The sequence below is a fragment of the Oreochromis aureus genome, linkage group 16, assembly GCF_013358895.1.
Source record: "Oreochromis aureus strain Israel breed Guangdong linkage group 16, ZZ_aureus, whole genome shotgun sequence".
Lineage (NCBI taxonomy): Eukaryota > Metazoa > Chordata > Actinopteri > Cichliformes > Cichlidae > Oreochromis > Oreochromis aureus.
The window spans coordinates 2,602,278-2,618,650 of NC_052957.1; the positions used below are offsets into that span (position 1 = coordinate 2,602,278).

Below are 16,373 nucleotides of genomic sequence, written 5' to 3' on the forward strand. Positions count from 1 at the left end.
TACGAAACGCATAATATTTTCTCTGAATGAGGGACGATTCCGTCTTTTTACAGGCAACTCTACTAACTAACCTTATGAATAAAATACAGTTCACTATGGTATCACTAACATCATAGCACCCACCCAGCTGTATAGAAACTCCATCATGCTAGCTAGTACGCAGTACAAGTTATTGTAACTGACTGTAAAAAGTCAGCACAACGAAAATAAACTCCACCTAAACTTGGTTTATATCTGACCCAGATAGACTGCAGGTCATAACTTCTTACCTGAAGTTCAGTTCACCTGACACTCGGCCACCTCGGGTCTCTCCTCCTCCTGCCTCCCTTTTCTCTCATCCACCTGCTGGCCTCCACCACTTGCTAATTTTACTGAATCTGAGGAAGCGCCGCCATAGCCACCACCAAGCAACTGAGTTATTTTTACACACCGACCAGCATCTGGACAAACCACCACCTTTCATTGTTTATACCGTTACAAAGGGGGAAAAAATGTCACTGGGCCACCAAGCAAATGCCCGATGGCCAGTCCAGCATTGGTCGTGCCATCAGTTAACCCAGCTGGCACACGTGCCGAGGGTTGCCGACCCCTGCTGTAAACAGACCAAACTTCAGTCAGGAGAACAGCTGAGCTAACCCATCCACAATACGAGGTTAGTCATTAATATAAGATAAGATAATATTTATTAGTCCCACATGTGGGAAATTTGTTTTGTTACAGCAGAAAGTGGACAATGCAAAGTTACATAGCAAAAATTATAAAAAAATTATAAGGCGTTTATGTGCCTTATAATCCAGTGCGCCTTATGGTCCGAAAAATATGGTACATGTACTAGTATTTGATGACTTCATATAAAATACACACTACAAACAGAGCTAAGTAACTCAGTCATAAATCACGTTTATACAGGGAGTGCAGAATTATTAGGCAAGTTGTATTTTTGAGGAATAATTTTATTATTGAACAACAACCATGTTCTCAATGAACCCAAAAAACTCATTAATATCAAAGCTGAATGTTTTTGGAAGTAGTTTTCAGTTTGTTTTAGTTTTAGCTATTTTAGGGGATATCTGTGTGTGCAGGTGACTATTACTGTGCATAATTATTAGGCAACTTAACAAAAACAAATATATACCCATTTCAATGATTTATTTTTACCAGTGAAACCAATATAACATCTCCACATTCACAAATATACATTTCTGACATTCAAAAACAAAACAAAAACAAATCAGCGACCAATATAGCCACCTTTCTTTGCAAGGACACTCAAAAGCCTGCCATCCATGGATTCTGTCAGTGTTTTGATCTGTTCACCATCAACATTGCGTGCAGCAGCAACCACAGCCTCCCAGACACTGTTCAGAGGGTGTACTGTTTTCCCTCCTTGTAAATCTCACATTTGATGATGGACCACAGGTTCTCAATGGGGTTCAGATCAGGTGAACAAGGAGGCCATGTCATTAGTTTTTCTTCTTTTAAACCCTTTCTTGCCAGCCACGCTGTGGAGTACTTGGACGGCGTGTGATGGAGCATTGTCCTGCATGAAAATCATGTTTTTCTTGAAGGATGCAGACTTCTTCCTGTACCACTGCTTGAAGAAGGTGTCTTCCAGAAACTGGCAGTAGGACTGGGAGTTGAGCTTGACTCCATCCTCAACCCGAAAAAGGCCCCACAAGCTCATCTTTGATGATACCAGCCCAAACCAGTACTCCACCTCCACCTTGCTGGCGTCTGAGTCGGACTGGAGCTCTCTGCCCTTTACCAATCCAGCCACGGGCCCATCCATCTGGCCCATCAAGACTCACTCTCATTTCATCAGTCCATAAAACCTTAGAAAAATCAGTCTTGAGATATTTCTTGGCCCAGTCTTGACGTTTCAGCTTGTGTGTCTTGTTCAGTGGTGGTCGTCTTTCAGCCTTTCTTACCTTGGCCATGTCTCTGAGTATTGCACACCTTGTGCTTTTGGGCACTCCAGTGATGTTGCAGCTCTGAAATATGGCCAAACTGGTGGCAAGTGGCATCTTGGCAGCTGCACGCTTGACTTTTCTCAGTTCATGGGCAGTTATTTTGCGCCTTGGTTTTTCCACACGCTTCTTGCGACCCTGTTGACTATTTTGAATGAAACGCTTGATTGTTCGATGATCACGCTTCAGAAGCTTTGCAATTTTAAGACTGCTGCATCCCTCTGCAAGATATCTCACTATTTTTGACTTTTCTGAGCCTGTCAAGTCCTTCTTTTGACCCATTTTGCCAAAGGAAAGGAAGTTGCCTAATAATTATGCACACCTGATATAGGGTGTTGATGTCATTAGACCACACCCCTTCTCATTACAGAGATGCACATCACCTAATATGCTTAATTGGTAGTAGGCTTTCGAGCCTATACAGCTTGGAGTAAGACAACATGCATGAAGAGGATGATGTGGACAAAATACTCATTTGCCTAATAATTCTGCACTCCCTGTATAAATGATATAGGTAAACGATGACAGAATGTACCTCCTTCTCTTTCTAAATGTCTTTTTGTTGCTGGTTGCACTCCTCCACCACACATCACAGACTGAAGGATGTGGTTTCTCCACCTCCTTCACTCCATCACGTTTGTCTTTGTTTTAAGCGCCTCAGAGTTCAGCGAAGGTTACAGCGATACCTTCTGCGTGTGTTCATCCACCTCTCTTCCTCTTGTCTGCCACTTTGTTTGATTACAGTTTGGACAGCCTACGCCGCACATCCGAGAACATCTCCAGTTTAATCTAAGCGAGCCTTCTCTCCGTCCATCCTTTCATCTAACCACCGGCTCTCCCATCACATCTCGCCACGAGTGCTTTAAAACCATATAATACACCCGAGGATATTTTTAGACCTTTCCCCTACACCTCATCGCTCATCACTGTAAGAGGGTCTTGATTAGAGCCCAGTGATAATCTCAACCTTTCTCTCCTTCTCTTCTTCCCTGCCATCTTTCTGCAGCGACCACCCCCACCCCTCTCTCCATTCCCACCCCGCTAATCTTTGCATCATTCCAATTTTTCCCTCTCCGTCTGCTCCCTCCAGCTCCCGCTCTCTATCTGCATTTGATTGCATGTAATGGTGGTAGACTGAGAAGGCAAATTGGTGCTATTCAGTACAGTTCAATCTGGGGCGAGCTGCTGATTTGTCATATTCATCTAAGGGCACCTTTGATTGGCCTAATGGTCTGGAGGAGAGGCAGTATGGGATACTCTCCCTTACTGCAGCTCTCTGGTTTTACTGTAGTAAATGTGCATGTTTGTCATAGACGGTTCGCACGTTTGAAACTCGAATTCAGCCGCTGCGTTGCCTCGCTGATCGTGCACCGCCTCTGAAGATGCTTACTTTACTGGATTTTGTGATTTGAATTGTTAAGTTGGATGAAGGGAGGGTTCAGCGTTGCAAGTACCTGCAGTAACGTAATTACTGTATGTCTCATTCTCATCGTTAACCCCGGCCATAACGTCCAACTCTAAATGTTTGTTTCAAATGCCCTTTAAAGTGGACAGCTGGCTCCGTCATCTGAACCGTTACCACTTGCCAATCAGATATGCCAGTCATCTGCGCGTGTGTGTGTGTGCGTGCACTGTGGTATGAATATTCATGAATATTCATGTGCTGATAAAACATGATTGGTCACACAGTCAGATGCTTGTCATATAGTTGGCACATGGTTACTGTGAATCTTCCAGAGTGTGTGTGGATGCATTTCTTTTTCTGTAAAGTGTGCGTCTTTTGTCTTTCTTGCTCAGACTGTTTAGCGTTGTGTTATTGTGCTTTATGTGTACAGAGATGTAGTGTGTACACGCAGCCATAACTCTGTGCTCTGCACATAATTTACACGGGTGGAGAGTACGGTTGTTGAGCTGGTCCATCATCTGTGTGTGTGCGACTGGCTGTGAAAGAGGAAGGGAGGGAGGGAGACAGTCTGTACAAATGAAAATATGGCGATCTATCAGGTGTGACTGGGAGAGGACGAGGTCTACCAGAACAAAATGTAAGCGGGTCTGCTGCTGTCACTGCATCATATTCATGTGGTTATTGATGCGTGTGTGTGTTTGTGTGTACACGCTGTTGATTTTCAAATTTAAACTATGTTTATTCGAATATCTGATATCTAATGTGTCTGCCTATATGAAGCACCGTGTGTGTGCACGTGTGTGTTTGCTGACTGTCATTTATAATTATTGAAAAGGTTTCCCATGAATGGCACATGTATACTTAAAGAGCTTTGAGCCTTTAGCCCATTCTCTTTTTTTTTACCTCTCACTGATACCAGTAATTAGACTTCCCCCATATTGTCCCATTTTTTTCCTCGTGGCTCCTCTCCCGCTCTCTGCGCTCTTTCCAGCTGGTCATAATGCTGCATCTCTGTTAGACTTAAAGTGCTCCATCGCTGGGACTATTAGCCCATCTCAACGGTGGGGCCCATTAGGACTGACTAGCTCCATTGTGGGCTGTGTAATGGTTGAGCTTCATGCTAGGCCTATTAGCCCGAGTCTGTGCATACTGTATGCCTGTGTGCTTTTGAATGTGTGTGTGTGGTGCTTAGATGAAAAGGTTGATGGCAGAAAATGGACTTACTTTGATGCTGCAGTCCCCATCATTTGCTGGAGACTTTCTGATTGGTGGAGCTGTGCTGTGTTTGAATTAAGCTGCCTGTAAGAGTTGGTGCTGTGCAGTTGCAGCACTTATTCAGACATGTTGGCAGTTTGATGGAGGCCGTATTTCACTCCCGATCTTAGCACAAGTCCAACAAATGTCATTTATAAATGTATATTATCTTCACATTCAGGTTGCTTGAGTCAGACCAGCTTCTTTCTCAGTTAACCCTCGGTCATAAGGACTGGGAAACTGGTCTGGGATTATCCTGCAACTGGTTGCTTTGCTGGAGGTTGCTGGCAGTTTCGACAAAATCTGATGCCAGGTTCAATTCATGCAGACCTAAAAACCAGTCAGTAACCCCTGGTAACCAGTGGTTGCTAGGGAAAATTGTGTACTCCCCAGCTGTTTAGTGCCTGGTTGCCGTGGGTTGCAGATGGCCGCTAGTGTGAAATTGAACCACTTCATGATTGCTTTGGTTGCTGTTGTCCTTAGTCTGCGTGAAAGTTTCCAACTTGTCTGCAAACGAATTTTCATTTCATTCAATTCCACATTTAGACTCAGTTGCAATTTTTGTTTTGCATTAAACTCGATTGCATGCATCTTACATTTTTGCATTTTGTCCTGCTGCTTGCACAGGGCCATTGAGAACAGTCTTAGTGGCCGCAGGAGGTTTTAATTTGCTTCCAACTGTACATGAAGATAGACGCGTGCAGTGGAAATGAGATTTCAAGGCACTCGAAAATTTTGTGCATGGACGATGACTCCAAATTCCCCAAGCAGGGGAAAAAACTGGCTTCTGACCAGACGCTGAATTTCATTGTTTCATGATTAGAGAGCACATGCTTGAAGCAGGGGAAGGACTCTGCCAATCAAACGTCTTGACAGGAAGTCATTGGGGTGTCACTGACTGATGTCATGCCTGTCAGTCATCAGAGCGTGTATGTGCGTGTGTGTGCGTGCTCGTTATTGTATCGCACTTGTCAATCACCCATTCCCTCATGGATCCATTTTCCAATGATAGGAAAGGAAGGCGTGTCCTAGGAGTGGCAGAGGGAGGGAGTGAGAGAAGAGCAGGAGAAAGGAAAGAATAGATGAAGTGAGAGTCACAGATGTTTGGCCTGATTTTTCTCAGTTATCAGTGGGTTTATCGGGAAGCGCAGGTGTGTAACAGCCCTCTGAAGACTCGGCACTCCGCATCTGTGTGCATGCTAATGTGTGTGGATTGTACATTGTTACGAGTGTTTTTGCTGAATAACGTTGTAAAGTCAACATAACGGCTGGTACTGTTTGCTTCCTTCACTAAAATCAAACATTGGTTGGTTACATTTGAGTTCAATCATGAAAAAATAATTAACCACATTTTTTTGGAAAGCTGAGTTTAATTTCACTACCCACACCCCGATCACTGCCAGACCTGCTGCATAAAGAAATCACAAACTGAAGAAGACTAAAAGATCTCTAAAAGCAGCTGCACTCTAAAGAAAGAGCTGTGACACAAAGTCACTGACATCTGTCGGGCTGAAAGGGTTACAGAGACATTTCTAAGGCTTTGTGACTCCAATGAAACACGGTGAGAGCCGTTATCACACGTGAAGGAAATCTGGAACCGCGGTGAACCTTCTCAGCAGCAACCGACCCACCAAAATGACTCTGAGAGCACTTCAACAACTCATCCAGGAGGTCGCAGGCGAACCAACAACAACATTTAAAGAAGTGCAGGCCTCAATTGGCTCAGTTAAGGTCAGAGATCATGATTCAACAATAAGAAAGTCCAAGAAGAGAACCACTGCTGAGAACCACTGTCTCAGGTTTGAGTCCTGTTACATCTGGTGGAAAACTAACTGAACATCATAGCAACAGTCAAACGTGGTGGTGGTAGCGCGATAGTCTGGGGCTGCTTTGCTGTAACTGGTGAAACGTGGGGAAACTCTTGTTCACAGCACCAACGTTTGGACTGGAACAGCAAGCTGAAAGTCTTCCACCTGCTATCTTTTCTCTCTCGGTGATTCTGTGTTTACTGTCAGGAAGTCTTCACGGGTCCGTTCTGTTTAAACAGAAAAATCAAACTAACACACCAGATCTGTGTGAAGAGCTCACACACAGAAGCAGAAGTTGAAAATCCATGTCTAACATAAACACGCGTATCAGTTATATAGAGTAACCACCACCTGTCTTTGACAAATTAAACTAAAAGTAAGACTGAAATGACACAGCAGTCAAGCGCGAACAGTCTTTCTCGCCATCTGCCGTGATGACATGTGCCGTAAAGTTTTTGAAACATCGACGGAGTTGCCACAGTGTTTTACTGTCTGTGTACTCTACCCACTGTGGGCGTCTCTCTTTCATGAAGCTTGGCATTAAAGCCAGACACGGACGTTTACTGTAATAAGGACGCACATATTCCCAAAGACGTAGTTCCCGTCTTGGTCGGACTTTTGGGTTAAGTGTTTGATTTCTTTTCCCTACACAGACGGGAGCTTTAGGAAAACTGGCTGTATATCTCTAGAGCAAACTTTCTCACATGTAAATGAGCAGCCATACACTTTCCATACAGACTGAGGTGTTACTTGCTGAATATTCATGACTTATCGTTCTGTTCCCACTAATGACACAACAAGAGGTAATGTATTCGTCCGAACTGGCTGATAATCAGCTGCTAATCTTACTCTGATATTTCTTGTAAAACGATGCTTCTCAGGCGATATCATTGTAAGTTGTAATTAAACCAGTTTTTGTTTTAATTCCTAAGATCAAAAACTGTGGAAGTGAATTCCATCCCACCATCATTGCTTTATATTGCATTGGATTAGTTCGACAAGGAGGTAACAAAAACCGCAGCCTGTCTGTCGACTGACCCGTAGTGTTGATGTACATCGCAAAAAAATAACAGTTTGCTATAAAGAATTTCTGTTGCTTTTGCTCTGATGATTTTTCTAATAAAGTCAATTAATCCTGCCTTTTACACTTAGCCAAACCAGCCTAATGTTCATTTTTTTAACACACTTTACAACTAAACATCTGTGTGTGTGTGTGTGTGTGTGTGTGTGTGTGTGTGTGTGTGTGTGTGTGTGTGTGTGTGTGTGTGTGTGTGTGACTGTTTGATTTGACATTTTAAATCCTTTCCACTTTTAGGTGGTTTCAATTCATCAAATAGAAAAATGATCCAAATTTAAGTATCAAATAAATGAAGCGCATAGAGGAAAAAAAAACTGGAAAAAGTGTAGTCTCACCTGTGAGACCTTTCTGCTTCTGTGCGCAGTGATTACATGCAGGCAATGGTTTGTGATTTAACTGATTATCTTCGTTGGACAAAAGGCGTTTAACAAAGGAGAAAATGACGGGTTGTTGAACGAAAGATTGAACGAAACGAAAATGAAACAAGTTATATTTTTACACACTGTTCAACAAAGCGGCGTTTAGAGGGACAAAATCAAAGCATGCCAGTTTGTCTCCAGTTTATTTATGTGTTAGTTAACTTTTCTTACCGTGTGTGCGAGTGCATGACGAATGCGCTCAGCAGGAGTGTTGATTCAGAAACCCCACGTGCTCAGGCGGAAGGTAGTGGCAGGAGATAAGACTTTACTGTGTTTTATTTTTATTTCCTTATCATGTTGTAAGGTCTCTGTTGTGAAGAATGAATCTTTGTTCAACTGTGTGTTCCCAGGATGGGAGAGTGGGCTTAATTAAGCTGTGTGTGTCCGTTTCCTTTGAATCTCTTTCTTCTTCAGCTGTTCTCTCATTTTGCTGCAAAGCGTATGTAAATCGTCTATAGCTGGATGTGGTTGCTTGTCTATTTTCAGTCAGAGAAGAAAAGCAAAAGAGGGCAAATGAAGGATAAGTGACACATTAAGGATTGTTGTGTGTGGTGTCAAAACTACGCCTGCCAACAGAAGACCACATTAACGTGATGCTGATATGTGAAAGAATCCATGGCATCGTCATTTCACATGGAAACGTGCATTTCAGATGCACATCTTCCTTTCTATATCATCACCACCTCCAAGAAGATGATAATTTGTGGTCATAAAGACTTGCCCGTGGTCAGCGGCACCACTGCGGAGTGATACTGCTGGGCCCAAAGCTTGCCAAGGAAGCACTCCATGCACCATTATGCCATGGTGTAGGGAACACCACCAGGATTCGTGGCGCTGTTGCCAATTTCTGACTCTACCATCTGCGTCCTTAAGCAGAAATTGATAATTCAACAGACCAGGCAACATATTTCCAGTCTTCAGCTGTCCAATTTTTAGCTGTCCACTGTAGCCACACATTTGTGTTCTTGAGATTGGTTTTCCAACTTTGTAAAGCCTTTCTGTCAGCTTAAACCAGTTTAGGGCATTCCTGTCTGACTTGCCCCATCACCAACGCGTTTCTGCCTTCTGAACTCCAACCTTTTAGATTTATTTATTTTCCAGCAGCGTTCTGATTAAACTTTGGAAACTGTTCTGGAGACAAATGAAAGCTGATCCATTCAATCCATTCGATCTGACGAGGCTTGGACGAGGTCGTGAACATGCCGTTCGGACCTGTGTAACCAGCATTATTTATAATGAGTTTCTATTAAAGTAGTCAAGTCAAGTCAAATGGCCAACCATGTGCAGTGGTACAGTACACAGTGAAACGAGACAACGTTCCTCCAAGACCACAGTGCTACGTATGACACAGGACAATCAACACAGGACTGCATAAAGTGCAAGTGTGCAAAAAACTGCAAAAAAACAAAGAGGTGCAGACACAACAGTGCAATAGACAAATGCAACAATGACAGTGTGTTGGGCAAAAGACCGAGCATTGTGCAGAAAGTACGTTGGTGTATGAAGGTGTGCGTGTGTGCTTCAAATTAGGAAGACATGGCGATAATCTTGGTGCTAAAATGTGTTCTTTAATTTTCAGAGAAGGGTTCTGTTGTTAAAATATATGTTGTGTTCACGTTATCATCTCTTTTTTTCTGTTAATATGAGAAGCCGACACTGGAGAGGACACAGGGGTGAGAAGCATAGAAGAGAGGAGAGCGATTAGCTTAAGAGAGAAGTGGTTGATAGCAAAGGGAAGGAGCAAAACGTCAAAGGAGAGGCTGAGGTGACGGGGTGAAAGCAAGGTATGAAACGAAAGAGAAATAAGGTTAATGGGAGGAAAGCGTGCGCTGAGGAAACGGTCAGAAGGAGTAGACATAAAAGAGCGGTGAGGAAGGGTACGAGAAGGAGTTGAAGGAAAGGGTAAGCCTCTATAGGCAGCGGTAATTAGAGCAAGCCTCGTCCCCTGTGAGGCAAACACACACACACGTGCTGTTAATTCACACAGATGATTGGTGCCCTTCATTGCCCATCGCGTCCACCTCTGTGGGTGGTAAATAGGCTTTTCCCCAGTCTACATGAGGCATTTCAAAGAAACCTATTACCTCTGTGCTCACAATATACCTTCTTTTATTACAGAAGCAGTGATTTGCACGCGCTAAAACGACATAACAGTCGCACTTTAGAGAAACTGCAAATGTTGTTTGAAATAAAACACAAGCAGGTATAGTGGCACGATCATATATCAATAAATTCACTCGATAAATTAAACATAAAGGGTGTAATAAGGTCATGGTTTGTGTGTTGGAGGTATTAGGTATTTAATAGGTTTGACTGGCTCAGTTCACCATGTCCTCCCGACTGTACAGCAGCTGGTTGTAAAGTTTAATGAGCTACCTCCTCCCCCATCGAGCTGGGAGTACTGTAATCACCTCTGGTTTAGTATGGAAAGATCATACTTGGTTACGATTTTCAATTGAATTTTATTTATACAGCACCAGTTTACAGCAACATCTCCTCCAGGTGGTTTATTTTGTGAGGCACAATCAGTTGATCTACTTTGAGCAACAGTTTGACAACAGTGGGGAGGAAGAGCTCCCTTTTAACAGGAAGTGACCTCTGGCAGAACCAGGCTGAAGAGGGAGAGTCAAAAACTGCAGAAGCTTTAGGGTGAGGGGAAATAGAAGAGAGAGAAAAGGAGGAGTATAGAGTTATTTTGTTTCTAAACTAATCAAAATGTGCGCAGGTTTTGTAACGTAAATGTAACGCTTCAGTGCCAATGCTGCTAAACAGATTTGTACAGTACAAGTTTTCTTAATTACCCTAAAGATAGAGATGTGGAAGTTCTCCTTGCAGAGATGCAAATTCTCTGTGGAATTTCACACTGGATCATGGAAAAGAGAACATTTTGTTTGGTTGCTCTTTGAGGAAGTTTGTGCCTGGCTAATTACAGTGCACAGGAACATGTTTCATTCCATACTCATTATTTATTATTTTTGTTTTTCATTGTCCTACAATGATTTTTAAATCTTTTGTAAATCAGAGTTAAAATAAGGTTGCTGAGAGGACACAGACTCATCTAAAGACGGATACATGTAAATGTCTTTAGCAGCAGCACAACTGCCTCCATCATCAAGTTTGGAGCCACCGACTGAGTTTTCAGAGCATCGGTGAACCAACAGGAGTCACTATGAATGAGACCCAAAGTTTCTGAGTGGCAGCCTTACAGGAGGAAATCCATCAGTGCGTCACTTCACCGCTCTAACCTTTGTGGTCGGCTCCCATTTTCCATAAGTCACATGACTGGCCGCCGTGGAGTTTGCCAAGAGGGATCTAACTGTAGGAAACCAGACACTGAGCAGCACCTCATTAATACCATCCCTACAGTCAAACACAGTGGTGGCAGCATTGCTATGTTGGAAGCTCTTTCTGTAGCGGATAATAGCCTCGAGCTGTCTCTGGTGAAAACTTCTTCCAGTGTGCTGAGCAGAAGTTTACATGCCAACAGCACAGCAAGCAGAAGTTCAAGAAGGAGAGATCACTTGGAAGAACTGAATTTATTGAGATGGAGAAATTAAGGGTTTGGTGATTAGACCGACACGGCAGAATGAAAGGACCAACCAAAGTCTAGACGATGGTGGTGAAGATGAAGACTGAGGCTTGGGTGGAGCTCTGACTGATGTGTCTGTGAGGTGCAGATGGGTGGAGGTGGGTTGCATGAATGAGAGTCTGAAAGGGAGAATGACAGAGAGCACAGATTTAAACTACGCAAAGTGGAGGCTGATTGGCTCAAAGAAGGCAGGCCGGAAGATGACTGGACTAGAGTACTGATGGCAGTATTGATGATGCCAGATGAACATCTGTGCCTGAAATGGGACAAAAACAGTTTAAATCTTTGGGCTCGTTCCCAAGAAGACACTGAGCTGCCATTGCTGTGGAAGGTGCTTTAACTAAAGGTCCTTTACAGGACTCTCCAAACACTGGCTGTACTTTGTCACTGTGTGTAGATTTTTCAATGCACGCAGTGCTAATCTTATTAGGAAGTTTAAAGCGAGGCCTGGTTTGTACTTTAGAAATAAATCTTACTTTACTTGTTTGCCTGTAATTGATTTTGGTGATTTGCTGTATATGCATTCTTCCTCTGCAGTTCTAAAGAGTCTTCATTCACTGACCACTTATATTTTATATGGTCGTATATTTTACTTTATAAAGCCGTTCTAGGTGGACTTCCCGTCTACATCTGTACCCTTCTCTGTCCCAGGACTTGAGGACCATTAAAACCATTAAAGTTTTAAGTTATGGGCATTTTTATAATGTGTATGTGCTGTGGATTTATACTCTGTTGTATTTGTAGTCTCTCTTGTGAGACACATTGTGATCCCAGTGGGACCTGGTAACATAAAGGTAATAATGTTAATGATGATGATATTAAAGGTTAATAAGAATGTTGAATCCATTTGAAGATGAGTTTGAAATTGAGCAAACAACCTGATTGGGTGAAAAAGCTGGAAACCATAACACAAACGGAGATCAGTGCCTGACAACAACTGCAAGTGAACTCAGATTTTAAGGTGTTATTCACCTTTACAGAGTTTTGATGAGCCTCAGAGCTCCCTCAATGCAAAGCCATGAAAATACTGACTGGGATCATTTTTATCCAGCTCACAGCTTAAACACAAAATCAATGTCACCAAATCAGTGCAGTGACGTCTCAGTTCTTACATTTTCATTTCCCACTTTAGTTCACTTTTCATTTTCAGCAGTGATGGCAAAGTCTGAAGATATAATGATGCTCATTATGACATCCAGTGTGTGTGTGTTTGTGTGTGTCTGCCTGCATCTCCTCCAGGTAATGAATTGTCTGGTGTCCATTAGTGCTGAGTACGCTGTTGATGCTGACCACACAGAAGCAGTATTGACTGCTGTGGTTTGAGTATTGATATGTGGCCACTTAAAGCGGGTCTTTAGGTCTGTCGTGCGTTTGCCGTCTTTTAATTTATGTTAGCTTGTATAGACTGCATTCCTATTGAGCTTCACGTGTATCCTTCCTCTGTCAAATCTGTTAGGATTAACTGCCTGAATTTTACTCCAGCGTCCGTTGAGTTAACCACCTGTTTGTCCAGTTTACTAAACCATCGTGGAAGCTGGTTCAGTTGACATTCTGTATGTGTGTTTATTTGTATGTGAGACGCGAGAAAAAAATCAGGCCGTATCGCCCTGTGATTCTTTTAAGAGTGGCGCTGATGCAGTGTTTGTCCTTTATCTACGTCCCCTGTATACCAGCTGTACTGTGTGCTGTCTCCGGCTTTCTTTTTGATCCACATGCTGTGTCAATGTTTACTTCTGTCCAGATTTGGAAAGAAAAAAGAGGAGAAGAAGGAAGCGAAGGCCGCTCTGCAGCGACAAAAGTCAGACCTCCTGAGTGACCATGAGCTCGAGAGGATGAAAGAAGAGAGAGAGAGGTGGGGAGGTTTCTATCCATGAGATGATTAGGATGAAATAGCTGAAATACTGCATGCACTCAGAGGTGTGTTAGTCTCTCTACGCTGAAGAACGTCTTTTGTTTTACTGGTTGATGATGGATGAATGTTCACTTTAACAACTCTTTTAATTACCTTTATCAGTCTGTCTCCACCCCTCTGTATTCTCCACGCCTGTCATATCTGAGCTCTATGCTTTTGATTTTTTCTATGCTAGTCCACTCATCAAAATACATTCAATAGATGCAATAATTAGTCCTGCGTTTCCTTTCCAGAATTGAGGCATCGCATCCTGAGTTACGAGATCAGCGGCAGGGTGGCGGCGGCGGTTCCGCATATCCAGATTTTGAAGATGATGACGCAGATCCCAACTATGCCCGTATACAATCCTTCAGGGACCGAGATATGGGCTCGGTGCCACAGCCTCTGTCTCAGTCGCCTCCCTACAGCGTGTTTCAGCACACTCGTACGCCTTCCCCTCTCGGCCCCTCCGGCTTTCAAGGGCACGGAAATCATACTAACGAGCCCGGAGTCATCCCCGATGATGACCCTCTGGATAGGCTCTACGCCAAAGTCAACAAATCAAGGGGAGCTGGAACTACATCTCCTCCTGTTCCTGCTCAGGCCAATGACAGGTAAGGAGCTCTGACCTTGTTGGGATGTAATGATAAGAGTCTGTCAAGGATTTTGAGAGCACAATAGTCTTATTCATTAGTTATGCTCAGATTCTGTAGCTGGAACATATGAAAGCTCAGAAAGTTATTGATACACCAGAGTCCCACTAGGTGTGGCATATGGGAGGCTCCCAGTGGAGCTTGTGAAAAAGGTTCACCATCAGTGGGTTACAGGGGCCATCACCCAGGTACAGCGTACTGTTACCTGTGTGTCAGAAAGGTGTTGTGTATACACAGAACATGACCAAATAAGTGATAAACACCAGCGTGCTGTCACTTTGAGTCCACCTCCTGTTCCTCGTCAGTGTTGCAGTACAGCGTCATCATCATGTTTCCATTCTCTTTGCTCTTCTGCTGAATCACATTCATCTGCCTGAGGCCAGTGTGTGTGTGTGTGCGTGTGTGTGTGTGTGTGTGTGTGTGTGTGTGTGTGCGCGTGCGTGCGTGCCAGTTTTAAAACAATACAGATGGAGACAGACAAAAAGGAAGCTTCAGTATGAGTGGCTGTGTACTGACGTACACATAACATCCGTGTGTGTGTGTGTGTGTGTGTGTGTGTGTGTGTCCCATAAGAAAGCAGGGCTCAGTGTTTTTCTTCGTTTCTCAATCCTGACTTCTTTCCTTTATGATGTCAGTCACAGCTCACTTACCTCTGAATATATCTGCCAGTGCAGATATTCTCCCACACACGTGTGCATCCACCTCATTTCTGTACCTGTCTTCTTGCAAAGGAGCAAAGCTGTTTGATGGACAGCTCCGAGCATCCCGGAGATGTTTTCTGATGCCGCCTTTCCTGTATTCTTACCTTCGTGCCTAAAAGGGTTTTTCTGTTTAAATGCAGAGTCAGGACTCTTTGACCTTGACTCATAGTGTCGAGTCCCTCAACATTAATAAAAGAAATCAAATTGTTAAGAGGATGGACAAAAAGAAAACTGTCTTACTAGGATGTAAACTGAGCTTGGGAATCAGATAATACACTGAAAGACAATCATCTACAGTATCTCACAAAGCTGTTTTCTCCAACAGTCCACAAATTCCCCCCTCTCTGAGCTTTGCTTCTTCACTGCGAGCTGGTTAACTGCCATTTACTTTACTCTAATTAATTTGATAAGCGCCACCACAGAGAGCCACAGAGTAGCTATTCTGGTAAGTCTAATTGGCAGGGTGGGAAATCAGTTTAGAGTGCCTCCATGTTCGAAGACAAAATATTGATATTTGCCTGTAGTGTATTGATAATGTATTACAAGAAAAAATTTCACAATGTATTGCTGTATTAAGTCTCCCACTCATAAATCTCATTCCATACAAAAATGGGCGGTGGTATAAAAATGTTCTTGTTCAAACGGTTCACCTTATATAATCTGTAAAACCAACAAAACCTCTGAACTTAGTCTTTGATACTTATTTTGTTAAATCCAATTTATAGTTGGGAAGATTACTTGAAAATTAAAAGTTTTCTCATCTTCTCTTTCCTTATTTAAAGCAGCACAGGTCTTAAAATGTCTTGATTTTTTTAGACCTATATATCTATGGCCACAGGTTTTGGCAGACAGTGCTGTTCATTTATCATCACTTCCTGAAACCTGATGATGCAGACAGAAGGAAGTGCAGGTATTGGCTGACAGTAATCGATGGTGCTAGAAAAAGAAGGTAGTGTGTCAGCGCTCTGTGTGTGTGTGTGTGTGTGTGTGTGTGTGTGTGTGTGTGTGTGTGTGTGTGTGTGTGTGTGTGCGCTGCTGTGCGTCAAGGGAGGCCTGAGCCACTGTATGCATGTGGGAGATAAACAAAATCTCTAAGAACTCCATCAGCACGTCAGCAAAGCAGTGAAGAACACCTATTTCACACACATGCATGCAAACACACACACACACACATCGACACAGAGACCAACGCAGTGACAGAAACACCGTGCAACTCACAGCTGAACCCAGCTATGTGTGCTCGTGGAGTCAGGTGTGTGTTAGGTGCAGATTTGTGTCTGTTAGAAAGAAAGTTGATTAAAAATGGCTCTAGAAGCCAGATTAAAAGCAGGATCTGTATTGTGCCAGCTGATATTTGATGATGATGATAATTTAAGTGATAGATAACATCACACCAAAAACATTTCCATCCAGTGTTCAAAAATAAAAAGAGACTCTGGTGTAACTGGTGAACAGCTGCTTTGTACGTACTGGTGCACCCCTGGAATACTTGGACACCCTGATAAGCCCCCTCTGTGATTTGACCCTGCAGCTGCGGAGTCTGAGACCAACACTAAAAAAGCCGAACAAATACAGATGCCTACATATGTGTAGGTGTCTATGAAACGT

General features: G+C 43.1%; 1 protein-coding gene across 2 annotated transcripts in view; it reads left to right on the plus strand.

Moving 5' to 3' along the window:
• Positions 1–16,373, plus strand: part of pard3bb (par-3 family cell polarity regulator beta b) — a 248,745-nt gene that overhangs the window by 134,513 nt on the left and 97,859 nt on the right. For both annotated transcript variants that reach the window (XM_039600345.1, XM_039600346.1), the window contains exons 20-21: positions 13,262–13,372; positions 13,666–14,025. In XM_039600345.1, coding sequence (XP_039456279.1) covers positions 13,262–13,372; positions 13,666–14,025 — 471 coding nt within the window. The remainder of the gene's footprint in view (positions 1–13,261; positions 13,373–13,665; positions 14,026–16,373) is intronic.